Source organism: Lynx rufus, unplaced genomic scaffold, assembly GCF_022079265.1.
Source record: "Lynx rufus isolate CCGP_SWC_20201006 ecotype Redwood Valley unplaced genomic scaffold, mLynRuf1.p SCAF_13, whole genome shotgun sequence".
NCBI lineage: Eukaryota > Metazoa > Chordata > Mammalia > Carnivora > Felidae > Lynx > Lynx rufus.
In genome coordinates, this window is record NW_025814827.1 from 33,295,012 (window position 1) to 33,321,410 (window position 26,399).

General features: G+C 40.6%; 2 protein-coding genes and 1 non-coding gene across 3 annotated transcripts in view; all 3 read right to left on the bottom strand.

The window, feature by feature from the left end:
* Positions 1-6,588, bottom strand: part of NUSAP1 (nucleolar and spindle associated protein 1) — a 76,590-nt gene extending 70,002 nt beyond the window's left edge. The window contains exons 1-2 of the mRNA XM_047075292.1: positions 6,479-6,588; positions 4,904-4,984 (exon numbers count right to left, since the gene is read on the bottom strand). The gene's annotated coding sequence lies outside the window, so the exon portion shown is untranslated. The remainder of the gene's footprint in view (positions 1-4,903; positions 4,985-6,478) is intronic.
* An 8,498-nt stretch (positions 6,589-15,086) lies between these two features.
* Positions 15,087-26,399, bottom strand: part of CHP1 (calcineurin like EF-hand protein 1) — a 45,578-nt gene continuing 34,265 nt past the window's right edge. The window contains exons 5-7 of the mRNA XM_047075297.1: positions 22,034-22,095; positions 17,217-17,339; positions 15,087-17,059 (exon numbers count right to left, since the gene is read on the bottom strand). Of these exons, the coding sequence (XP_046931253.1) occupies positions 17,006-17,059; positions 17,217-17,339; positions 22,034-22,095 (239 nt within the window). The 3' untranslated portion in view covers positions 15,087-17,005. The remainder of the gene's footprint in view (positions 17,060-17,216; positions 17,340-22,033; positions 22,096-26,399) is intronic.
* Positions 18,924-19,032, bottom strand: LOC124508985 (U6 spliceosomal RNA). Its single transcript, XR_006961352.1, has one exon. It is a non-coding gene; the product is annotated as a U6 spliceosomal RNA (small nuclear RNA).

A 26,399-nucleotide genomic window follows, 5' to 3' on the forward strand; every position in this document is an offset into this window, starting at 1 on the left:
TAGAACATCCAACTCTTGATCTCAGGGTCATGAGTTCAAGCCCCACATTAGGCATGGAGCCTACATTAAAAAAAAAAAATCTACAATGAGGTATCACCTCACACCTGTCAAAATGGCTAAAATCAAAAACACAAGAAACAACAAGTGTTGGCGAGGATGTGGAGAAAAAGGAATCCTCTTGCACTACTGGTGGGACTGCAAACTGGTGCAGCCAATGTGGAAAACAGTATGGAAGTTCCTCAAAAAGTTACAAATGGAACTACCTATGATCCAGTAAATGCACTACTCAGTATCCACCCAAAAAGTACAAACACACTAATTCAAAGGGATACAGGCACTGCTATGTTTATAGCAGCATTATTTACAATAGCCAAATTATGGAAGCAGCTGAAGTGTCCATCAACAGATGAATGGGTAAAGAAGATATAGTGTATATATACAATGCAATATTACTCAGCTATAAGCTTAATGAAAGCCAAAAAGCTGAATAAGCCAAAAAGAATGAAATCTTGCCATTAGCAACAATATGGATGGAGCTAGAGAATATAATGCTAAGCAAAATAAATCAAAGCAAGACAAATACGTTGTGATTTCATTCCTATGTGGAATTTAAGAAACAAAACGAATTAGCAAAGGAAAAAAAGAGACAAACCAACAAAGACTCTTAACTATAAAGAACAAACTGATGGTTACCAGAAGGGAGATGGGTAGTGGGATGTGTGAAATAGGTGATGGGGATTAAGAAGTGCACGTGCCATGATGATCACTGGATGATGCAAGAAATTGCTGAGTCACTATATTGTACATCTGATCCAATTATTATATTGTACATCCAATATAACACTGGATATTAATTATACTGGAATTAAAATAAAGGCAAACATAAATTAATTCAGAATCAAATCAGGAGAAAGAGAATTACAGAATTTGCATTGATGCAAAAGTAGAAGTAAGAGTAAAAAATACAGAAGAACCACAAAGGGCCTTTAGAACACCACAGGCAACAGAGCTGTTTCATTATATAAGCTTACTCAGGCTAATTCAAATTTTGCATCAGTCATTAGACTGTTCTGTAGTTCAATTATAATGACAAGATAACTGGTAGTAATGTTGACGAAGAAAGAAGATACAAGCTAGTTCTTTCCAGGAGTAAATATGCTAAAAGAATTCTACGCAAACCAAACACCAAAGAAGCCTTTAAAAAGAGCACCTTTTCTGGGAATGCAAACTGGTGCGGCCACTCTGGAAAACAGTATAGAAGTTCCTCAAAAAATTAAAAAGAGAACTGCCCTACGAACCAGCAACTGCACTACTAGGTATTTATCCAAGGGATACAGGTATGCTGTTTCGAAGGGACACACGCACCCCAATGTTTATAGCAGCACTATCAACAATAGCCAAAGTATGAAAAGACCCCAAATGTCCATTGATGGATGAATGGATAAAGGAGATGCGATATATATATATACAATGAAGTATTATTCGGCAAACAAAAAGAATGAAATCTTGCCATTTGCAACTATGTGGATGGAACTAGAGGGTATTATGCTAAGTGAAATTAGTCAGAGAGAGACAAACATCATATGACTTCACTCATATGAGGACTTTAAAATACAAAACAGATAAACATAAGGGAAGGGAAGCAAAAATAATATAACAACAGGGTGGGGAACAAAACATAAGAGACGCAAATATAGAGAACAGAGGGTCACTGGAGAGGTTGTGGGAGGGGAGATGGGCTAAACCGGGAAGGGGCATTAAGGAATCTACTCCTGAAATCATTGTTGCACCATGTGCTAACTAACTTGGATGTAAATTATAAAATAAATAAATTATAGAAAGAAAAAAAGAAAAAAAAAGCCCACCTTTTCTTAATAGGGAACATATATAGAGTGTCTTATAAATAAATTCCTTTAGGGGCACCTGGATGGCTCAGTTAGTTAAGTGACAGAGTCGATTTCAGCTCAGGTTGTGATCTCACAACTAGTGGGTTCAAGTCCCATGGTGGGCTGTGCTGTTAGTGCAGAGCCTGCTTGGGATTCTCTCTCTCCCACCCCCGCTCTGACCCTCTACTACTCATGCTCTTTCTCTCAAAATAAAGAAAATTAAAAAAAAATTGCTTCAGCAATACCTTCTAATAAAAATGTATGGGGGCGCCTGGGTGACTCAGTCGGTTAAGTGCCTGACTCTTGGTTTCTATTGTGGTATAGTAGTTGGGTGTCAAAATAGTGACCAACTGAATGAGAAGGAAGTGACAGTGAGGGACTTCTGAGACAAGGTCATGGAGGGGGCTATGACTTTTACATTGTTCTCTTGGACTGCTTATTCTGGGAGAAGCCAGATGCCATGGACATTTAAGCATCCTTAGAGAGGCTGACACTGGCAGGAATAGAGGCTTTCTACCACCAGTATGAATTTATCAGCCATGTGAATGAGCCACCATGGAATCAGATAACTGTCACCCCAACCAATATCTTGACTGCAACATTAGAAAAGAACCCAAGCCAGAAAACCCCAGCTAAACTGCTCTGTAAGTCCTGACCCACATAAACTGTGAGAGATGATACATGTTTCCTGTTGTTTTTATCCATTGAGTTTTAGGTAATGTGTTATGCATCAATAAATAACTAATCCACTTTACTTCCTCTAAGGACAGGAAGAGTAATGTATTATGGGAGTTTAACACTCCTTTCTTACTTCGCTATGTAAATTCAGAACACATTTAAAAAATACAATGCATATCCTTATTGTTCCAGTTAAGTTTTGTGTTTTTTTTTAATGTTTACTTTTGAGAGAGAGAGAGAGTGCAAGTGGGAGAGGGGCAGAGAGAGGAGACACAGAATCCTTAGCAGGCTCCAAGCTCTGAGCTGTCAGCACGGAGCCTGATGTGGGGCTTGAAATCACATGCCATGAGATTATGACCTGAGCTGAAGTAGGATGCTTAACTGACTGAGCCACCCAGGAGCCCCAGTAGTGGAATTTTTACTTACCTTTTTTCAACTTCTTTTGGTGGTAAAATACACATAACATAAAATTTATCATCTTAACCCTTTTTAAGTGTTCAGTTCAGTGGTATTAAGTACATTCATATTGTTGTGCAAGCATCACCACCCCAACCGTTTTAACTTTTTTCATTTGCAAAACTGAAACTCTGTCCCCATTAAATTAAGAACTTCCAATTTCCCTTTCTGAAGTCCCTGGCAACCAACACCCTACTTTCTGTCTCTATGATTTTGACTACTCTTAAGTACCTTTTATAAGCAGTATATATTTTAATCCTTAAAGCAGCTGTACATTGAATGATTCCCATGTAATACAATCAAGGTATAGCACTAAGTAGATGTTCTGAGTTGAAATGTGTTCTCCCCAAATTCATAAATTGGAATCCTAATGCCCAGTCCCTCAAAATGTGACCTTATTTAGAAACAGAATCACTGCAGATATAATTAGTTAAAATGAGGTCGTATCAGGGGCAGCTAGGTGGCTCAGTTAGTTGAGCATCCAACTCTTGATCAGCTCAGGTCATGATCTCAGAGTCCTCAGATCAAGCTCTGCGTTGGGCTCTGCACTGAGCTTGGCGCCTGCTTAGGATTCTCTCTCTCTGTCTCTCCTTGCTCCACATGCACATGCACTCTCTCTCTCAAAAAATAAACAAACATTAAAATGAAGTCATACTGGGGCACCCTAGTGGCTCGGTCAGTTAAGTGTCTGAGTTTGGCACAGGTCATGATCTCGCAGTTCCAGAGTTCGAGACCTGTGTTCAGATATGTGCTGACAGCTCAGAGGCTGGAGCCTGCTTCAGATTCTGTGTCTCCCTCTCTCTCTGCCCCTCCCCCACTCACACTCTCTCACTCTTTCAAAAATAAACATTTAAAAAATAAAAATAAAATAAAATGAGGTCATACTGGAACAGAGTGGGCTCCTAATCTAACATGACTGGTATCCTCATAAAAGAGAGAACTTAGAACACAGACACACTCACAGGCAAAATGCCACGTGAAGACTGGAGTTATGCTGCCACAAGCCAAGGAACCACCAAAAATTAGAAGAAACACATCCTTCCCTAGTACCTTCAAAGGAAGTATGACCCTGGGGTGCCTGGGTAGCTCAGTTGGTTAAGTGTCTGACTCTAGATTTCAGCTCAGTCATGAGCTCATGGTTCTTGGGATCAATCCCCATGTAGGGCTCTGAGCTGACAACAAGGAGCCTACTTGGGATTCTCTCCCTCCCTCTCTTCCTGACCCCAATACCCCCACTTGCTCTCTCATCTCTCTTGAAATGAATAAACTTAAAAAAATTAAAAAGACAAGAAAAATAAATAAAAAATAAAGGTGTACTGAAAAGCTTTAGAAATTAAAGATAAGAATACCAATATTTATCTATAATTAAAACTTAAGTAAATATATTCGAGGAACACCTGGGTGGCTTAGTCAGTTAAGCCTCCAACTTTGGCTCAGGTCATGATCTTACAGTTCATGAGTTGGAGCCCCTCAATGGGCTGTGCACTGACAGTGCAGAACCTGCTTGGGATTCCTTCTCTTCCTCTCTCTGCCCCTGTCCCACTCTCTCTCTCAAAATAAATAAATAAACTTAAAAAAAAATAATATATTCTAAAATCTGCCTAATAACATTTATATTTTATCAGTTGATCTTCAATCTAATTAAGTCTGTACCTTTTTTCCTTTATCCAATAAAAATTACTAGTTTGGGCAAATGATCATTTTTTTCTTTTTTTATACTTAGTACACTGATTTTGTTGAGAATATAAGATTTAACTTAAATGTATATAATTTCTAATCACTTGTGATGCTCATTTTCTGTTGAAGCTTATTGTTCCACTTCTATCTAGCTATGTTTTGAGCTGCTTAAACAGTATCTGAAAGCATTAGCCACTATTACTCACTTGCCAAATCCTGAGTTCAGAATTTTATTTTCTTCTCGAGAGGAATATAAAAGCACCTGGAAGCCAAAGAAAATGTTCTTCCTGTGATAAGGAAAAATAAAAAAGAGCATTACAGAAAGGATACAGCCCTCACTTGTGCTATATGCCTCTGGGGGCAAAACTATTCCAATGAACCAAGGTATTTTAAAAAACATCACTATCAAAAACTACTCAAAAGGAACAGAAAATAGTTACTCTCTATCTGCACTGGCCCTCATTTTATACAGATTTTATAATTTTAACTAATTTCAAAACTCTTGGATCAGTGGTTCTCAAGTTTTCAAGGAACACAGTTCCCACTGAGAATCTGATGATGCTATGGTCCCTCTTGTCACAAAAGACCTGTGCTTTACTATAGATGACCACACCCCTGTTTTAAGGTAGGAAGGAATAATGTTCTATTCCTTTCCTCTGCCCCATGTATCTTCTTTCTTCTTCTACATGAAATCGAAGGGAAAAACAAACAAAAAACAAAAAAACAAAGACTCCTGAGAAAAGCAAGAGAAAGGTCTTATTTAGAAGCCATTTCTTTACCTGATATTTCCAGCTTTGCTAAATCAAGAGGCAGCAAAGACCATACCAGAAACATTCATTCGTATTGTGACATGTCAGTCGAACCAACGTGCCAATTTTAAACAGGCTTCACCAATTCTGAAACCTACCTGTTCGGTGACTTTCGAAGAATTTAACTGAAAGACCGAATGAGAGGTTATAAAAACCCAAATTACAAAGAGACCCCAGACACAAGAACCGAATACTGAGAGTATTACACTTCGCGACCCCACCACATCACACAAATTGCGTTCTAGTAATATCTCCAAAACTCTCATTCTCTCTATAAAAGATAAATAAATAAAAATTGTACACCGACTTTTAGCTCTTGGAAACAAACAACGGTGAATTCTACCGAGACCTTGAGACAGCCGACATTAATGCGCCATTAAGCCACTACCAGGTCATGCAAGGACAAAGGTGCTTACTCGCATCTTAAAGTTTGAGAGATGGGAGTGGGAACGAATGGATAGGTAACAAGAGAATGTGAATGATACACACAAATTAAATCCCGGGGTGGGGGGGCTTGTTACACCAAATCTCAAGGTCAACGGAGAAGGGACTCTAATTATTCAAGGCCGCAACAAGCCTCGATAGATGTCGGAGACTCACGCAAAACAGCGGGCAGGAAGCCGTGAGGCGAGGGATATAGATAAATCAATAAAATAAACATATTCTTTAAAAGATAAAGCTTTGGACAACGCAGACGCTGGCAGATATACACCCGCGTGGGTGCAGTCAACGAGAATAAGCGGAAAACACAAAGGCAGCCAAAAAGAACCGAGAAGGGCATCGGCGGGTCGAAGTGTCGGTGAGACACACCCCGGAAGGCTAGTACCACCGCCCTGAGACGGCGCAGAAGGAAATCCGTGTCAGGCCGATGCCCGCGCCAGCAGCAGGCAGGCTCTGCGCGCTCCCGTCCCCTATCGGACTGGACCGCGCCACCTCCTGCTAGTTCCCTCATCGCCGGCTTTCTCGGCTTACCTCGCACCAGTCAGCAGAAGCACTCGACCGTCCGGGGGCCTCTCCGCCCCCGGCCCAAAGGCCGGTTCCCGGCGGTGCGCCTCACTCCGCCATCTTCACTCCTTCCCAAACCGCCAACCCTGCGGCAGCTGCTTCCCAAGCCCCGCCCCCGTCTCTGCCATTGAGTCCTCACTGGATAGCGACTTGCGCAAGCGCCCTCTTTTCCCGCTGTAGGTTGGACGGAATGTACGTCAATCAATAACGCCGGCCCATCTCTTTTCCATCTCTCCTTTTGTCGGATTGGGTCCCAGGGTTGAGGTATTAGGAAAAGACGTTGTTGTAATTCACTTGTTAGGAATGTAAAATTATTTCCACGTAGAAGATGTGTCACTTCTTGGAAGGGTAGTCTGGTTAGGCCGTATGACTTTTTAAAGCCACCGTTAGGTTCAACTGTACTGCTAATAATTTCATTCTCGGGCCGGGAGCTTTTAATCCTGCGCATGACACCACACCTAGGCAGACAATTTAATAGCTCCAGTTTCTATCTGACTGTCTGACCTGTTTCTACTCCTAAAGGGTCCAAACATCAGACCGCTGTTTACAGCTCTGGTAAGTACACGAGAGCAGATTAGGGTCCTTCTGCCGAATGTCATACGTTATAACTGACAGTTTTGTTGCTTCCTACACTCAGCTGTAGGGCTCTTCAGATATTTTCTTCAAGGATTGTTCCGAGAGGCGGGTAGGGTGATTAGAAGTTACTCTTAGGCTGTGCGGCAGAGGGCTCCCGTGTAGGAGGTGTAGGTCCTCAAACACCAGTACGACTGTCAAACGGGCTGCTTTCCGGAAGAATGGATTCCTAAGGCTGCACCTCCCTGAGATACAATTTCCAAAGTCCTCGGATGGAGCCAAGGAGTCCTATTTTTACAGAAACTTATAAAGGGCAACTACGGGAAAATCTACTGTTAATATCATACCTAATGGTGAGACTTCATACTTCCCCTTTAAGATCAGAAACAAGGCAAGGAAGGACACAGGCTCCCTTCACCTCTATTCAACATGGTACTGGAGGGTGTGTGTGGCCAGTGCAAAAAGGCAAGCAAACAAAAGGCATCCAGATTGGAAGAAACAAAACTATCTTTATTTGCAGGTGATGTGATCCTCTGTAGAAAATCATAAGGAGTACACACACAGAGGAAAAACAAAAACAAGACTAATGGAACTTATATGTTTAGTAAGATTGCAGGCTACAAGATCAGTATACAAAAATCAACTGTTATTTCTCTACATTAATAACAAAAAAAATGAAATTAACAACGCATTCACAATAGCGTCAAAAAGAATAAAATACTTAGGAAAAAATTTAGTATAACATGTTGAAGATTTATACACCAAAAATATAAAACACAGCGAGAGAAATTAAGATCTAAAAAAGTAAAGAGACTTTCCATGTTCATGGATTGTTAGACTCAATATTAAGATAACAGTTCTCAAATTGATTAGATTCAATGCAATACCTAACAAAATCGTAGCACTCTTTTTTTTGTAGAAACTAACAAGCTGATCTTGAAATGTATAATGAAATATAAAAGTCCCAGAATAGCTAAGACAATTTTGAAAAAAAAAGTCAGAATTATACTACCAGTTTCAAAACTGACTACAAAGCTATAGTTATTGAGACAGTGTAATATTCATGAGAATAGGACTACAGAATCCATAGAATAGATTTGAGGATCCAGAAACAAACCCTTTGATTTATAGTCAAATTTTTAAAGTTTATTTTCTTTGAGAGAGAAAGTGTGAGTGGGGGAGGGGAGAGAGAGAGAGGAAAAGAGAATCCCAAGCAGGCTCCTTACCGTCAGCGCAGAGCCTGATGTGGGGCAAGAACCCACGAACTGGGAGATCATGACCTGAGCTGAAGTTGGATGCTTAATTGACTGAGCCACCCAGGCACCCCTATAGTCTTTTTGACCAAGATGTCAAGATAATTAATTGGGGAAAGAGTAGTCTCTTTATTTGTTTGTTTATTTTTTATGTTTATTTATTTTTGAGAGAGAAAGAGACAGAGCATGAGCAGCGGAAGGGCGGAGAGAGAGGGAGACACAATCCAAAGCAGGTTCCAGACTCTAAGCTGTCAGCACAGAGCCCAGTGTGGGACTCAAACTCATGGACAGAGAGATCATGACCTGAGCCGAAGTTGGATGCTTAACCAACTGAGCCACCCAGGTACCCCTCGGATAGTCTCTTCAATCCAGGATATTGGCAGGGTCGATTGATATTTAACTCAGTTATTAAAATATTAAAATGCTTCCACACTTGCTCTAGAGTACCATTGTCCCAAACCCAAGTTTTCCTTGCCTGCCTCCTCTTACATTCAGGACTCTCCCGAACATACCTTCTATCAGCAACCGAAGGGTTTACTGCCCAGCATAGCAGAGGATCTCTGGGACTCAGCTTTAACCGTACATTCTGATAGATCAGTGCAGTACGAGCTAAAAAATATTTTGAAAATCATTCCCCAATATAGATAGTTTTCTTCCTAGGGCACTGGCAAATAGAAAAGAACCAAATACAAAACCATAAAATAGTGTCAACAGGGATTATACAGAGTGTTTCTCATTTATTTCCTCTTCCTAACAATCATGTCCTTCATGTTTAAAAATTCTGCAGATATACCTATATGTGTTCCTATAAACAAACACACACACACACACAACAAAAACAAAAATAAAAATAAAAACTACTTTTGTAAAATACTGTTATATATACATGGAGAACGTAGTAAGTATGTTATGAACCAATTAGGCAGGAATTCTAGATCATCTGGGTAAACCTCTGTTGTAAGTTACTAATTCTGCAAGATTCCTGACAAAAATGTTTATTAAAGATTTTGCTTAAGCAATTCTAGCAACTAAGGGCTAAGGAATGCACTAGTATTGGCAGTATCCTGTTCCTCATTTGAATAGTATTATAATTATTAAGAAATTCTTCCTTGGGGCATTGGGCTAGCTCAATCACTGGAGCATGTGATTCTTGATCTTGGGGTTATGACTTTGAGCCCCATGTTGGGGGTAGAGATTACTTTAAAAAATAAATTTGAATTTAAAAAATAAATTCTAGGGTTGCATGCTTGGCTCAGTTGGTTAAGCGTCTGACTCTTGACTTTGGCTCAGGTCATGATCTCACAGTTCATGAGTTTGAGCCCTGTGTTGGGTTCTGTGCTGACATCATGGAGCCTGCTTGGGATTCTCTGTCTCCCTCTCTTTCTGTCCCTCCCCTCTCTCTCAAAAATAAATAAACATTAAAAAAAAAAAAAAGAAACTCTTCCTTACAACAAGTTGGAACCTATAAACCTACCACTTCCATCCACTGTTAATAAATCTTATATATAATGCTTAATGTGTCAGGCACTCATTTACTCTTCATAACAACCCATGAAATTGATACTGTGATCATCATCATCTTAACAGTTGAGGAAAAGGACACAGAAGGGATATGTGAATCACTGAAGTTCATGTGCCTGATTAAGGGGCAGAACGAGGATCTGAACCCACCTAATCAGTTTCCAAAGTCCATGCTCTTTTCTCCCCCTAAGTCTATGCTCTTAAATTATACATTAGACTACCTAATTCTGTCATCTAGAAAAATAACATTAGAGCCTTTCAAGAATATATACTTAACTACCTGGATATAGCTACTTTCTTTTCTTTTCTCTACCTTAAAGCCTCAGTGCCTACAATTGCCCAAGACAGTAAGTTGTCCCGAACCCCTCACCACATTGTTCCTTGGGAATACATCAGTTTGTCAATGACCTTAAAAGGTGATGGTCTTGGGGGCACCTAGCTGGCTCAGTTCGAAGAACATGTGACTCTTGATCTTGGGTCGTGAGTTTAAGCTCCACAAGGGATGTAGTGATTAAATAAATAAAACTTAATACATAGGTTTCTCTTTCTTGCCATCTCTCTTTTTGGCTTAAATATAGGAATTGATATTTATGCTTATTAAAAATCTAGATTGCTGGGGTTGCCTGACTGGCTCAGTCAGAGGAGCATGTGACTCTTGTTCTCGGGATTGTGAGTTCAAGCCCTATGTTGGGTGTAGAGATTACTTAAAAATTAAACCTTAAAAAAAAGTCTAGATTGCTGGAGAGTAAAATGATTTAGAGTATCCACTCTGCAATCAGAGTTCCTAGGCTTGAATCCACGCTTTACCACTAACTAGCTGTGTGACTTTGATCTTGGGAAAAAACCATTTAGCTTCTCTGTGTCTTAATCCCTTCACCTGTAAAATGGTGATAATAATGATAACTTGCCTCCTACGGTTGCTGTGGGGATTAGAGTTAACATCTGTCACATACAGAACAGTACCTTGCACGGGGCGCCTGGGTGGCGCAGTCGGTTAAGCGTCCGACTTCCAGGTCATGATCTCGCGGTCCGCGAGTTCGAGCCCCGCGTCGGGCTCTGGGCTGATGGCTCAGAGCCTGGAGCCTGTTTCTGATTCTGTGTCTCCCTCTCTCTCTGCCCCTCCCCCGTTCATGCTCTGTCTCTCTCTGTCCCAAAAATGAATAAACGTTGAAAAAAAAAATCTAGAACAGTACCTTGCATATAGTAAATGCCACATAAATATTAGCCACTATTGATTGAACACAAACTCTTAAGATGATTTAGTCTCTATTCTTCCATGGAGGGACTTGTATTAACCATTTTTACAGCTTTATGTTACTTAAAAAAATTAGTAAACATCACACTTCTATGTCTTTGTCCTTGGATGCTGAAAAGGATTGGATGATAGAAAAGTGCATGGCATGACAGATTTCCCTTAAATCCAATACTTTTATTTTAAATCTTTTATTTTAAACAGCTATATTGAGCTATAATTCACATACCATACCATCCACCCATTTGAACAGTACAATACAATGGCTTTTAGAATATTCACAAAATTGTGCATTCATCAACACAATTTTAGAATATTTTCATTACTCCAAAAAGAAACTCTATACCTCCTGGCTGTCACTCCCCAATCTCCCATCCAGGCCTTGGAATCATACAGTATTTATCCTTTTGTGACTGACTTATTTCTTAGCATAATATCCTCAAGGTTCATCAATGTTATAGCATGTGTCAGAATTTCCTTCCCTTTTAAGGCTGAATGATATTTCATTGTATGTATATGCTATGTTTTGTTTTTCCATTGACGTGTCAAGAGGCATTTAAGTTGTTTCCACCTCTGGCTATTCTGAAAAGTACTACTATGAACATGGGTATATGAATTATCTCTTTAAGATCCTGCTTTTAATTATTTTGGGCATATGCTGATAAGTGGAATTTCTGGATTGTATGGTAATCCTATTTTTAATTTTTTATGGAACTGCCATACTGTTTTCCATAGCAACTGCATCCATATTACATTCCTACCAACAGTGCTCCAGGGTTCCACAACTGGGTTGTCTTTTTACTACTGAGTTGTAATTTATATGTTGTAAGTACAAGTCCCTTATCAGAGATATGATTTGCTAATATTTTCTCCCATTCTTTTCACTTTCTGTATGGTGTCCTTTGAACCACCAAAACGTTAAATTTTGATGATGTCCAGTTTATCTACTTTTTATTTGTTGTACTTTTGGTGTCCTATCTGAGAAACCATTGCCTAATCCAAGGTCATAAAGATTTATGCCTATATTTTCTTCTGTAAGTTTTAGCTCTTACACTTAGGACTGGATGCATTTTGAGGTGGTTTTGTTTTGTTTTGTTTTAATGGTGTGAGGTAGGGATCCAACTTTATTCTTTGCATGAGGATATCTAGTTGCCCCAGTTATACCAAGACTGTTGTCTCCCCCATTGGATTGTTTTGGCATTCCTGTTAAAGATCAATTGATCATATATGTGAGGATTTATTTCTAGACTCACAATTCCAGTCCATTTCTCCATAATCTATTCTTATGCCAATACCACAGTGTTTTGATTACTCTAGTTTTGTAGTAAGTAAATTTTTAAACTGCGAAATGTGATTCCTCCAATTTTGTTCTTCTCTTTCCTGAAAAAGAAAAATGTTCTCTTAACACCGGTATTTATTTATTTATTTATTTATTTATTTATTTATTTTTGACAATGATCTTTTAGATTCTTGGTGCATGATTATTCAACTACCATCTTCAAATACAACTATAATATAATCAAATATTCTCCATCTTCAACATATAAATACTTATCTCATTGATCTGATGTATAAATTTAACAACTGTTTGAAATAAGTGGAAGGAGAATAATTTGGCATATTCAATTATTTGCCAAACACATCAGCACCCTGGTTACCATCAAATTCTTTTCCATGTCTTCACAAACCACGTAATGACACATTCTAATATTTTCCCAAGGAATAGCAGTGTCTGACTGGCTCAGTCAGTAGAGCATGCAACTCTTGATCTCAGGGTTGTGAGTTCGAGCCCCACATTAAATGTAGAGATTCTAAATAAATAACCTTAAAAAAATAATAAAAAGTAAAATAAAATTTTCCCAGGGAATAATGTCAAACAGATGAGTGGATCATTAATGAAATCTTCTCTTTTCCCCTTTTGCAAACTTTGCTGATATCTGCCTCTTTCTGTTCTCTAGCCATCCCCCAATATCTATGATATCTCATAGATTAGAACTCCTGGGCACAGGTGAGGAGTGCACAGAATACAGTTATTTTTTGCAAACACACATTGTATGCTACCCAGATTTGTGATTCTGTCTCTACATCTGCCAGGAAGAGGCAGCAGGCAGCACAAAATACATCCAAAATTTAGCACATGCATTCTTCTGAAAATGAGTTTTATTCAGAAATTGAGTCAGTTCTTTTTTTGTTTTTTTTTTTTTTACGTTTATTTATTTTTGAGACAGAGAGAGACAGAGCATGAGCGGGGGAGGGGCAGAGAGAGAGGGAGACACAGAATCGGAAGCAGGCTCCAGGCTCTGAGCCATCGGCCCAGAGCCTGACGCGGGGCTCGAACTCACAGACTGCGAGATCGTGACCTGGCTGAAGTCGGACGCTTAACCGACTGCGCCACCCAGGCGCCCCGAGTCAGTTCTTAGAAAATGTTTCATAAAGGGGCACCTGGGTGGCTCAGTCGGCTAAGCATCTGACTTCAGCTCAGGTCATCATCTTCTGGTTCATGGGTTCGAGCCCTGCATCGGGCTCTGCACTGACAGCTCGGAGCCTGGAGCCTGCTTTGGATTTTGTGTCTCTCTCTCTCCCACTGTCCCTTTTCCACTCATGCTCTGTCTCTCTTGGTCTCTCTCTCAAAAATAAATAAAACATTAAAAAAGTGTTTCATAAAATAATGGAAGTCTCCATGTCACCTTTCTCCCAGCTGTCATTCTGCAGAGAATATTTTAATAACTACTAGAAATTTGCTCTTCCATTATTGGCAGAACCACAACTCCTACCCTCAAGAAATTCAGCATCATGGAGAATAATGCTTTCTCTCCATAATCTATACAGTTGTTTGCAGATATAAGCCTCTAACCCATGTCACCATTTGATGTCACTATCATTTCTTTTTCAAAAGTGAGAAGGAAAAAGATGACATCTGTATAAAATCAGACAGGAGTCACTGAGCTCAACCAGGGCACATAGCATTGAGTACATAGATTCAAGTACAGCCTGAATGGCATGAAGTAATGTTAAAAATTTCTTTTTAATATCAGTGATGTTTCACTTAATTTCTATTTTATTGAAGTTTACACCCATAAAAACCAGCACTTTTTAGACCCTTCTTAATGACTTGAGGTCTTTTTTATAAACTCATGCTGCAATGCCTTCGGGGTTAATGACCTATTTAGGATTAGTCTACACAGGACTGTTTACTGAGCTATTTAGTTTTTTATATGGTCTCCTTTGTCAGGAGCCCTTCCTGGTTGTCAGCATACTATTTTTTACTGTAGCCACAAGACTGCTGTTCCTATGGCCATGATCAGTAACATTAAGTTTTCTCCAAAACGGTCGCTTCATCTATTTTGCACTTTCACTGAATCCTAACATTAGATTCAACGTGAAACAAAACTAACACCGTGCAAGTCACTGGAATGAACTTTTGAGGCAGAGGGATGGGAAAGGACAAGAGGGTATTGTGTTAGAATTTGTATGACTGATTCCAGCTATTATTACTGCTTTGGGTCCTGTAGCATGCCATTAAATCTAAAAAGAGATATTCGTACCCTACAGACAAAGCAGTCACTGAGTCTTAAAAGACATGAAAAGCCGTGTAACAACAACTGGGTATAATATGTCACTGAGGCTGCACAGGCATGACGGGGTGGACAACTTAATATCATGCAATAAACACACAGCCTACTTTTAGAGGTCTTTTCTGTATTTAAAAAGCCAGGGAGTCAAGAATAGAAGTGGAATCCTACCTGGAGTGAATGGAAAGTGACTGAAGTAACAAAGCTGTGCCCAGAGACACACAGTACACACCCCTAGGATGTGAATGTCCCCACATCCTATGTCCAGGCAGCAGTAGAGCAAACGTGCATTTGATAGTACAGATGTAAACCTGAATAAAGGAAACACGGTTTGGGATTTCAAACTTGAAGAAGGGGACTGAGTTCTATAAAATTCTTAGAAACTCATGGACAAAATCAAGTTATTTTGTTTTAACCACAAGTATTTATTGATGGATCGAAGAATACAATTTTAATGGAACAGTAAGGCACAACTGTGGATTCAAACAGTTTGCTATACAGCCAAAAGGAGGAAAAAGCCATAAACTTAGGAACTTTAAATATGCAAGTCAAGGAGCCTCTGAAGTACCTCTCTAACAGACCAGTGTCAGAAAATTCTTCCCTTTTATACATTTCCTATAATACATCACTTGATCACAAAGTTAGACCGATACTTCATTAAGAATTTCTTAGTCATTTATACTTGAGTCATCCAGCCTGGCCATTCCTGTTTCCCACCCTTCCCAATCCCTTTGCAGCATTTCTGTTTTTAAGCAATTCCCTTCCTGGATAGCCTTCCAAAGCAAGGAAACAAGCAAGCAAGCAAGCAATCAATGAGTCAGAGAAAATCGGCCAAGGGCAGATATATAGACATAAAGACTCATAAACAGATGTTAGGATGACAACAGCCTGATTCAGACAGGTCGATACCAAGCTGGATAGGCAGAGAAGTTGCTCTGGCTCATGCAAAAGCCTATAATGCCACTTCAGGTCGTGCCACTGGTGCCAGACTCCTTGTTTCCAAGATATTAGTGGTTTACAAGAGGAGCTAGGAAGTCAACGTAACCAGGTAGCTAATAATAATACATTCAGTGCTTTGGACCTCTTTTAGGAGCCGACTATGGCTTCCAGCATTAATATTTGCCAACGGTAAAATTCAGAGAGAATTTTGTGCAAAACATCAAGACACTGAAGATAACCTTTAAATCTCTTGGACTGGGATGAATTAGGCACTTCCATTACACTAATCTTCCAGTTTGGAAATGTGAAATGAAAAACATTCCAGGGCACATAACACTGAGGCATAAACCATGCTGCAGAAGTGGGGACATACCAGGCTTTTAGAATGCCCAGGCTCCTTGTTCAAAAAGCCATGAGAAAGGCCCCAAGCATATTGGCAGAGCAGCCATTCTGGTGGTGATGATGCCCCCAAACTAAATAAACCTGCAGGCATATGGCTATTTTCTGAAGAGTCAACACTGTACTAACATGAGTAGCCACGTAGGTGTGTATATTGATAATCAGAGGCCAGAGGTAGAGCGACCTGGGCAAGCCACCTAGCACACTTGGCTCTACACCTCTCACCAAAGCCACTACCTTACAAGAAGAACATCCCCAACCAACGGCCCTTTGATGACAGAGCAGAGTGCAGGGGACCAGAGATGATCATTTTTCTGAGAGAAATGTTGGTTATGGAAAACCTCCTGGAGAGGCAACATCCCAGAGACCCATTTAAGAATGAAGATAGACAAAAACTGCCAGACCACTGCACTATCCTGCCAAGTGAGAAATACATTTAACAGGCATAGCTTAGGGTGCCAAGTAGAACAGAGGGACTGAAGCTTAAAGAAAAGCAGAGAGACTGAAAGACAAAGTGAATGATCTGTTGGGTGAGAGAGAAGTAGAAAGCGAGGGATGAAAAAAGATATAAAAAAAAGATGAAGGAGCATGCCAAAGCCTGGCTGGAGGGAAGGCAGCACGGTTTCATCTATATCCAGTGAAAGAGCTTTGCTGGTTGGTTCTTGGCAGGAGTCCCTCTCTCATTTTCTCAGACTGGATGGACATGTGGCATTCAGCAGCAAACCAGGGGAGATGGTATTTAGAAATGGAGATAACTGGCGAATGATACTGAACAGAAATAGACGGGTGTACCATTCTGTAATGCCCTGTTTATACACCAAAGGCAGGTTTGTGTTGACAGACCATATTTGGGGTTCTCATGCAACAGCAGTAGTACTTTGGGAGAAGGCGGAATAATGGGGTGGAGGTGGGGCTGGTGGTGAGGAGGACTCTCAAGTTCCAGTTCTTAAATACTCAAAAGCAAGAACAGTTTGGTCTCAGTCCTTTAGTGAAGAAATCGGATGCTCATTTTCTGTTCTACGTCCACCTTCTCCAAAACCTGGAAAAAACAAAACAAAACAAAGCCCAATTACAGTTATGCAGGTCAAAAGAGGAGATACTGTCCCAAGTTCTTATCTGAATGTTTTTCTCCCTCCCTCCTGTACAACAATTTTAAAGCTTTTCAACATTTTCAAACCAAGAGGTGACTGACTGACCTTAACAAACTCTGTAAAAGAGATGGCGCTGTCCCCATCCTGATCAGCCTCCTGGATGGTCCTGTCTGCAATGCTGCCCAGCTGCTCATCTGAGATATTTACTCCGACCATCATACGTAGCACCTGCAAGACCAAAAGCCAGGAATTACAGGAGACTTGGGGGGTCAGGGGAACTCTTTTATGAAGATTAAAGGAAAATTCACTCCCACCCTCTTTTCCTTTGATGTCCTTAAATACAACGGCCAGAAAGCTGACACCCTTGTCTTCTCATCTAGGCCATTCTAGATAAAGATGTGAGCAGAAGTCTTTGGCAAGGTCACTGGAAAGGAAGGCAAAGTTTCACTGGGGGAGAGTTGTTTGCATTCTGCTCTTCCCGTTCTTCCTGTCTGGAATATAAATATGATGCTTTGGTGGCATAGCAGCCATCTTGCGACTATGAGGTGAAAGTCGTATGTGCTATGCATGCCAGAGCAAGAATACAGAAGCCTGATTCCTGGACGTCACTCAGGTACAGCACCAACCCAGATAATCTATCCCAAGATTTCTTACTGCATGAGGCAAACTAGTTCCTTATTGGTTTAAGTCAGTTTGGTGGAGCTTTCTAGGAACCCCACATGAATGCAGTAGTCCTCTTTGAAGCAGCGGATTATATTAAACCAGCTATTTCTCAAGTATAACCAAGAAACATAAAGACCCTTGAAGGCTTAAATACTAAACCCTTCTTTTGAGAAAAATAACAAAAATATTTAACGGGCTATAGTAAAGAGAATTTGAACACTGTTTCACCAAATTTGTTTCACACATAACCAAGAACCCCCCTCCCCTCAATTCTTTAGGGCATAAATATACTCTGGAAATTGCTACTTTAAGCACAATAAGCAACCGTAGTGATACGAAACGAGGGACAGGGTGCTTTTGTGATGCCTCACATTACTGTAGTCAGCCACCTCTGTCTTCAGAGATAAGAGTTGAGCTTTTCCACAAGAAAGAAAGGCCTTCCAGCCCAGCTGTTCACAAGCCTTCCTTTCCCCCACCTCTTACATCCTTATCCAATCTCATGACACAGACTTTTAAAAGTAAATTACAGGATTTTCTGAAAAGAAAAAAAGAGCTGAAATATGGATTTGCATCAACACTGGTTATTTCTTTTCACAAACTGATTCTTGAAAATTGGAAAGTGTACGTTTGGGGTACAAATTGTACCCCAAATTGGGGTACATATTGAAGGATTAATAGAAAGAGGCAATCCTGGCAAAAATAATAAATGGACAAGTCATTTGCCATCTTCCCCGATCGTCTGTGGCTGACTAGACAAATTCATCCTCAAATAGCACCTTCTTCAGATCTGCATCCAATTATTCCTGAGGTGTTTTATTTTTAGAATTAGAGAACTGCATTGGGCATGTGTGCTCTGTGGGGATAGGAGTGGTGTTGTCTGAGGAATCACTCATACAATCTGTTCAAGAGGACAAGAGGGTCTAGAAGTGGCTTGATCCAGGTCCCAGCGACCAGTGGCCCATGTAGTCGTCCAGGCCTCTGTGCCCAGTCAGCTATCCACAGTGACACTGAGGGCTGTAGTTGAAGTTCATTAGCAAACAGGGCTTTCATTATTCCCACTTGGTTAATATCTGCTAAGGTTTGTTGTATATTCCTTTCATCAGTGTAAGAAAGCTCCCTTCTATCTGTTTTTATGTCTTTTTTTTTTAATTTAATATGTAAAGGTTCATAAATTTGCATGTCATCCTTGCAGGGGCCGTGCTAATTAATCTTCTCTGTATCATTCCAATTTTAGTATATGTGCTGCCAAAACGAGCACTTTCTATGACTTCTTAAAAAATCATGAATGAGGGTGCCTGGCTGGCTCAGTCAGTTGAGCATCTGACTCTCCATTTCAACTCTTGATTTAGGATCGGGTCTTGACCCCAGGGTTGTGGGGTCGAGTCCTGCACTGGGCTCTGCACTGAGGGTGGAGCCAGCTTGGGATTCTTTCTCTCTCCCTCTGCCCCTCTCCCCTGCTTGCGCTCTCTCTCTCTAAAATTAAAAAAAAAAAAAGGGGGGGATGCCTGGGTATCTCAGTCAGTTAAGTGTCTGACTCTTGATTTTGGGCTCAGGTCATGATCTCACGGTTTGTGAGATCGAGCCCCGCAATGGGCTCTGTGCTGACAGCATGGAGCCTGCTTGGAATTCCCCACCCCCCTCTCCCTCCCTCCCTCCCTCCCTCCATCCCTCCCTCCCATGTGTGCGTGCTCTCTCTCTTTCAAAATAAATAAATAAATTTTAAAATAAAAAAAAAGGATTTAGGGGTGCCTGGGTGGCTCAGTTGGTTAACTGTCCGACTTCAGCTTAGGCCATGATCTCACAGTTCATAAGTTTGAGCTCCATGTTGGGCTCTGTGCTGACAGCTTAAGCCTGGAGACTGCTTCAGATTCTGTGTCTCCCTTTCTCTTTGCCCCTCCCTGGCTCACGCTCTGTCTCTCTCCCTCTCAAAAATAAATAAATTAAAAAAAAAAATTAAAAAAAATCATGAATGGATGATGAATTTTGTCAAATGCTTTTATTCTGTGGAAAAGACCCATTTTTCTTCTTTAATCTGTTAATATGGCAAAGTATATTAATTTTCTAATTAAAAAAATGTTTTTAATGTTTATTTTTGAAAGAGAGAGAAAAAGAGACAGAGAGTGAGCAGGGGAGGGGCAGAGAGAGAGGGAGACACAGAATCTGAAGCAGGCTCCAGGCTCTGATCTCTCAGCACAGAGCCCAATGTGGGGCCCGAACTCACAAACTGAGAGATAATGACCTGAGCCAAAGTCAGATGTTTAACAGACTGAGACACGCAGGCACCCCTTTTAATTTTCTAATTTTAAACTAACTTTGAATTTCTGATATAGACCCACCTTGGCCAGAATCCAATATCCTTTTTATACACTGCTGGATTTAATCTGCCAATATTTTGTTTAGGATTTTTACATCTATGTGAATGAAAGGGATTGTGCTGTAATTTTCTTTTCTTTTTTTAAAGTTTGTTTATTTATTTTGAGAGAGAGAGACAGCGAGAGAGAGGGAGGGAAGGGCAGAGAGAGACAGAGAACAAGAGAATCCCAAGCAGGCTCCGCTCTGTCAGCACACAGCCTGACATGGGGCTTCAACTCCTGAACCATGAGATCATGACCTGAGCTGAAATCAAGAGTCAGATACTCAACTGACTGAGCCACTCAGGTATCCCTGTAATTTTCTTATGCAGTCTTTATAAGGTTTTCACATCAAAGTTATGCTAGCCTCATAAAATGAGTAGAGCAACTATCTTTATTGCAGTATAATTGGTATACAATAAACTATACATATTTAAAACGTGCAATCTGTTAAGTTTTGACATATGTAGACACACATAAAACCATCACCACGATCAAGATAATGAACATATCTGTCATCTCCAAGAGTTCAACCAGGACTTTTTATAAAAATCATACTAGAAAACAACCACTCAGTCTTCCCCTAGGAGAAACTCACCACAAACTTTTAAATATCCACTGAATGAATAGTTAAGAATTGCATATCACCAAATATTTTGGACATGGAAGTGTCCAGGAAGATGAAATTTGTTTTCTTCTCACTTTGGTAACATGTTCATATCCTCTTCCTGCTAGGGTAAAACTAGTTCTCTGTCATCTCGACAGCTCATGAACACATTTGTCCTCAAGTCAGTTTGGCCCTGAGGAACACTCTGGTGGCACTGACTGGCATTCTGGCCATATGATCTCCCCACTCCCTGCCTCTGGCTTTTTTAAAATCCTAATAATAGAAAATAAATCAACCCACCACTCCAAAAAATCTTTCTGGCAGCCAGATCTGGGCCACAGGATGAAAACATTCAACTATAGAGCAACTGCCTCTGCCTTTTCTCCTCAGAACTCAGAAGCCCATATATAGCAATTTTAAATAAACTCTTCTCATTGAAGAACGATATCCCCAACTCAAAAGCAAAGAACGTTAACATTGACCTGCAGACTGTTTTGAATTTTGTGCTCAGACACAGAAATATAGAAATACCTTGGGTTGGTCCTTAATTTGGCCTGAGTAATCTTCAGCTTAGAAGACTTCTCAGGACACTGAGTGAGTTCAGATTTACTTCAGGGTGAGTGGAAACCACTTTACTTTTTAGGTGTATCTAGAAATAGAGAAATCTCCTCATGGAAATTCCTGAATGTGTTAGCCTCCTAGGGTCCTCCAGATTCGTAAGTATTAAAGAAAAGAGAAAAGGAGAACTTTCTCCCCTCTAACTGTGTATTTAAGGAAGGCGGGGAGGGGAAAGGGAGGGCAATGCTAAGAGGATGAAATGCTAGTAGTCACTGCTAGTGCAAAGACAGGGAATTGTCTTCAGAAGCAACAAAAGACAGTGAGTAGGTGGCTCAGTGTACACTGGCCCAGCAATAGCTCCTTGACTGTTATGTCAAGGCCAAGGACAGACGAGACAGCAGCATTTACCCAAGTGTCATCAGAATTACCTGGATGTCAATAAGCTGACGTGACAATAACTCAACTATCTGACTTAGACCATCTCGCAGAGTTTAGCTCTGCTGGTCAGCACCCAAAAGACATTTAGTTAGCTTTTAAATAGCAGAGACATCTGTCTTTGAGAACTCAATGAGCCATTTCAAGTTTCCCCAGGTCATCTGGCTCTGACTTATAGTTAGGACAGGATTCTGCACCAGCAGGTGGCAAATAAATGCTTAGTGAAAGAAAGAACAATTCCTGCCCAAAAGAGTAAGCAGGCAGAGGCCCCAACAGTTGTTCGCATGCATGGCAGCTCTCCCACCTACCTGTAATAGCTCATCACGGGAAATCTTGTCATCTTTATCCAAATCATATAGTCGAAAAGCAACTGGTAGGGAAAAACAAAAAGTTACTGGAAATTCAGTAGTGTTTTGCCCCTTCTCAAGGAAGTAAATATGTAAAGGACGCTAGACAGAAATTTGACAACAAATAGTTTTTTAAGAGCAGTGGACATTACTTCTAGAGCTTTTAAAGACAAAACACTTAAGAAATTAAAATGCATCTCATAATTGATGGCATCCTAGCCTTGATAAAATATGTCCCTTCTTCAGGCAAATCAGAGAACTTAATAATAAAAAGAAACAATTGCGTGTCCTTTATCTTACCTTAGAATGTTTAAAAAACAAACAAGCCCATTAGTAGTTCTATACATGAGGTCATCTCACAAAACCCATGCACCGCTCACAGGGTGCCAGCCTTAGGTGCCACGCAGGCAAAGAAGCAGACTATACAAAACAGTGCTCTGGGAAAATGGCCACTTTGGGAAATTTGTGCCAAATTTCAAGTCACTGTCTTCCATGCTGGAGCCCTGAAAATAAAGAACTGCAGCTGCAAATAAAAATGCTGAGAATCTGATGGTCTCCTGGCCTTAACATGTTTCTCTCCTGTTAATAATAAATATGTTTTCTGGAAACTAGGATATGTAAGAGACAATTCATGTTGCTGAAGAGCTACCACTGCATGATTTTACTGGCACTATGAAAAATCACAATGAGGAGGTGACTGCCTTGTAATTATAGCTGAACGGAGTGCGGTTTTGAGGCTTGGATTCGCTTACAGTATGCCACTAACGTTTTTTATTTTGGGTAGGGTGCTGTGAATACTAAAAAGCCAAAATCCACTTCTCTAATTATTAAGATACAGATTTAGGTCTTGTCCTCAGCAGCTCATGAGCTAGTAGAGGAGAGCAACACACACTACTCACTTCACTACATTTGCAGTGTTATCATACATCTGAAATGCTGGGGAACAAAACGTACGGCACGTATGCCTTTCTGGTTCAGTAACATTTGAACATAGTCTTGAAAGACAGACAAATCTGATGACAGATGGCATTCTAGGCAGAGCTCACACTAGGTACAAAGGCATGAGAACCCGGATGAGTATCTACAAATTTAAACATCACCCCTCCTCCACTCCTTACTGCTGCCAAAAGGAGGCGAGTCCACTAAACGTTAAAAAATTTTAGAAAAATCTAACCTGCTTGTTATAAGGTACATATTAGAATTCTAGAGGAGAGGGGCGCCTGGCTGGCTCAGTTGGGAGAGCATGCGACTCTTGACCTCAGGATTGTTGAGTTCGAACCCCACATTGGGTGTGGACATAACTGAAATAAACTTTTAAAAAATTCTAGAGGGGGAAATAACTGGGAAAGACTTTCTCTGATGTGTTTTCTCTTAATTTGGTTAGTTGATTAACTATCTTTACCAAATTTGAGAATTTATATGCTTAGGAGGTTACTATTTTTTTTAATTAAAAAAATTGTTTTTAATGCTTATTTATTTTTTTAATTTTTTTTTGAGAGAGAGAGAAAGAGAGGGACTAAGTGCGAGCGGGGGAGGGGGAGAGAGACAGGGAGACACAGAATCTGAAGCAGGCTACAGGGCACAGAGCCCAACGTGGGGCCCGAACTCGTGAACCACGACATCATGACCTGAGCCAAAGTTGGCCACCCAAGTGACTGAGCCACCAAGGTGCCCCATGGAGGTTTCGATTCCAAAGGAAAGGAGACCAAGATCATTAGTATTCCTAAAGGAATATCTGTTTAAAATATTCCCCAAAGTGAAAACACAGACACACACATACCCCTGTACATGCTGTCAAGTTTCTAAAATACATCAAATGTGTTACCTATTAAGCAATCTTCAGGATGATTTCAGAAGGGAAATCTATATATAACCCATATATAGTTATGCTATATAACCCATAAATAACTTTCTGAATTTTTTTAAACAACATTTTTTTGTTTCTTTTTTAAAACAACCATTAATTTTCATTTTTTAAAAAGTAATCTCCATGCCCAATGTGGGGCTCCAACTCATGACCTTGAGATCAAGAGTCGCATGTTCTACTGACTGAGCCAGCCAGAATTTTTTAATCAGGTACCTGTTATAAACACACCCCTTTCGGGGCACCTGGGTGGCTCAGTCGGTTGAGCATCCAGCTTTGGCTCAGGTCATGATCTCATGGTTTGTGAGTTTGAGCCTGGCATCGGGCTCACTGCTGTCAGCACAGAACTGGCTTCAGATCCTGTCTCTCCCTCTCTCTGCTCCCTTCCTGCTCGCGCTCTCTCTCCCTCTCTCAAAGATAAGTAAACATTAAAAAAAAAACAACCCACCCCTTTCTGCCAAGGTATTTACAGAAGCTAGAACTGTTAATTCTTAAAACCTAGCTGCCAAGGACTGAAGGTTTCTATCCCCCCAATCCCGACCAAAATTCCTATGTTAGAACCCTCAATCCCCAATGTGATGCTACTAGGAGGTGGGGCCTTTGGGAGGTAATTAGGGTTAGATCAGGTCATGAGGGCGGGGCCCTTGTGATGGAATTAATGCACTTATAAAAGGAGGAGACAGGAAATCTCTCCTTCTGTCTGTCTCCACCTCTTTCCCCATGTGAGAATAGGGCAAGAAAAAGGGAGCCCCTTCTGGGTGAATCAGGACACTCGCCAAAGAACCTGACTATGCTGGCCCCCTGTTCTCAGACTTCTAGCCTCCAGAAATGTGAGAAATGTCTGTTTAAGCCACCCAGTCCATGGTATTCTATTACAGCAGCCTGAGCAGACTAAGACATCAGGTAAATTCAGAGATTACCTGAAAGGACCTTTCAGAAAAAAAATGCAGCAATAGTAGTTATTTCTTAACTGACTTGGATTCCAATCAGGCAGTTCTGGCCCTGAACCAGCAAACACATATTTCCCAAGATAACAAATGATCAAATGCGCAAATGACCAAGCCTTTTTGTTAACAATGCTCTATTTTCTCTTCTCATCTCTCCCTCTCTTTCTCTCTTTTTTAATTAAGTAGGCTTCATGCCCAGTGCAGAGCCCAACACAGGGCCTGAACTCACCACCTTGAGATCAAGACCCAGGACGCTTAACTGAGTCACCCAGGCACCCTTCCTCTTGTCATCTCTCATCTCCCTATTCTTGGTCCTGTGATTTGGACTCCCCTAATCTTGAGCTGTCCATGGCTTTAATCTAGTTCCATGGCTTTAAATGCTTTCTAGCACTCATGATTCCCAAATGTGCAATTTCAGCTTCGACCTCTCCTCTGAGCTCCTGACATGGATGTCAAAGCAATATGGTGGGGTGCCTGGGTGGCTCAGTTAGTTAAGCATCAGAGTCTTGATTGCAGCTCATGATCTCACCATTCTTGAGTTCAAGCCCCATGTCAGGCTCTTTGCTGACAGGGGAGAGCCTGCTTGGGATTCTCTCTCTTTGTCCCTCTCCCACTTCTCAAAATAAATAAATAAATTTAAAAATGACACTTTAAACAGTGCTGGGCACATAGTAGGAGCTCAATAAATGTCACCTCCCTACCATTACCTCTCTGCCCTCCTTTCTCACCACTCACTTCTTTCTTGGGACAGCTGCGTTGTTCTCTGAACAGATCAAGTACTCATGGACCCTACTTGTTCCCTGTGCCTAGAGCTCTCTTGTTCTCTGCATGGCTGGTTCATTCTTAGCTCAGAGAGGCTTTCACTCACCACTCCTTGTATGCAGTGACATTCCCTATCACTTTTTCATCTCACCTTATTCATTTCCTTCACAGAACCTGCCACAGTCATAAAGTCAAAAGATTTATTTCTTCGTCTGTCTTTTCCCATATATAGTCTGACTCCCTTATGAGATCATAGCTCTATGAAAGCAAAGACCTTATCTGATTTATGCATCATTGTATCATAGACCTAAATTAGTACCTGGCAAACAGCACTTGCTCCAATATTTGCTTAATGAAAAAATCAAATGAATGATTTTAGTCAAATCTTTACTTTTTAATCATTGATTCTTCTTTCTTTCTTTCTTTCTTTCTTTCTTTCTTTCTTTCTTTCTTTCTTTCCTTTCTTTCTTTTAATGTTTATTTTTGTGAGACAGACAGATCATGAGTGGGAGAGGGGCAGACAGACGGAGACACAGAATCTGAAGCAGGCTCCAGGCTCTGAGCTGTCAGCACAGAGCCTGACGCGGGGCTCAAACCTATGAACCATGAGATTATGACCTGAGCTGAAGTCGTGTGACTTAATCGACTGAGCCACCCAGGTGCCCAATTCTTCTTTTTTTAAAAAAAGGCTTTGGTAAAATATACATAAAATTTACTATTTTGACCCTTTTACAATGTACAGTTAAGTACATTC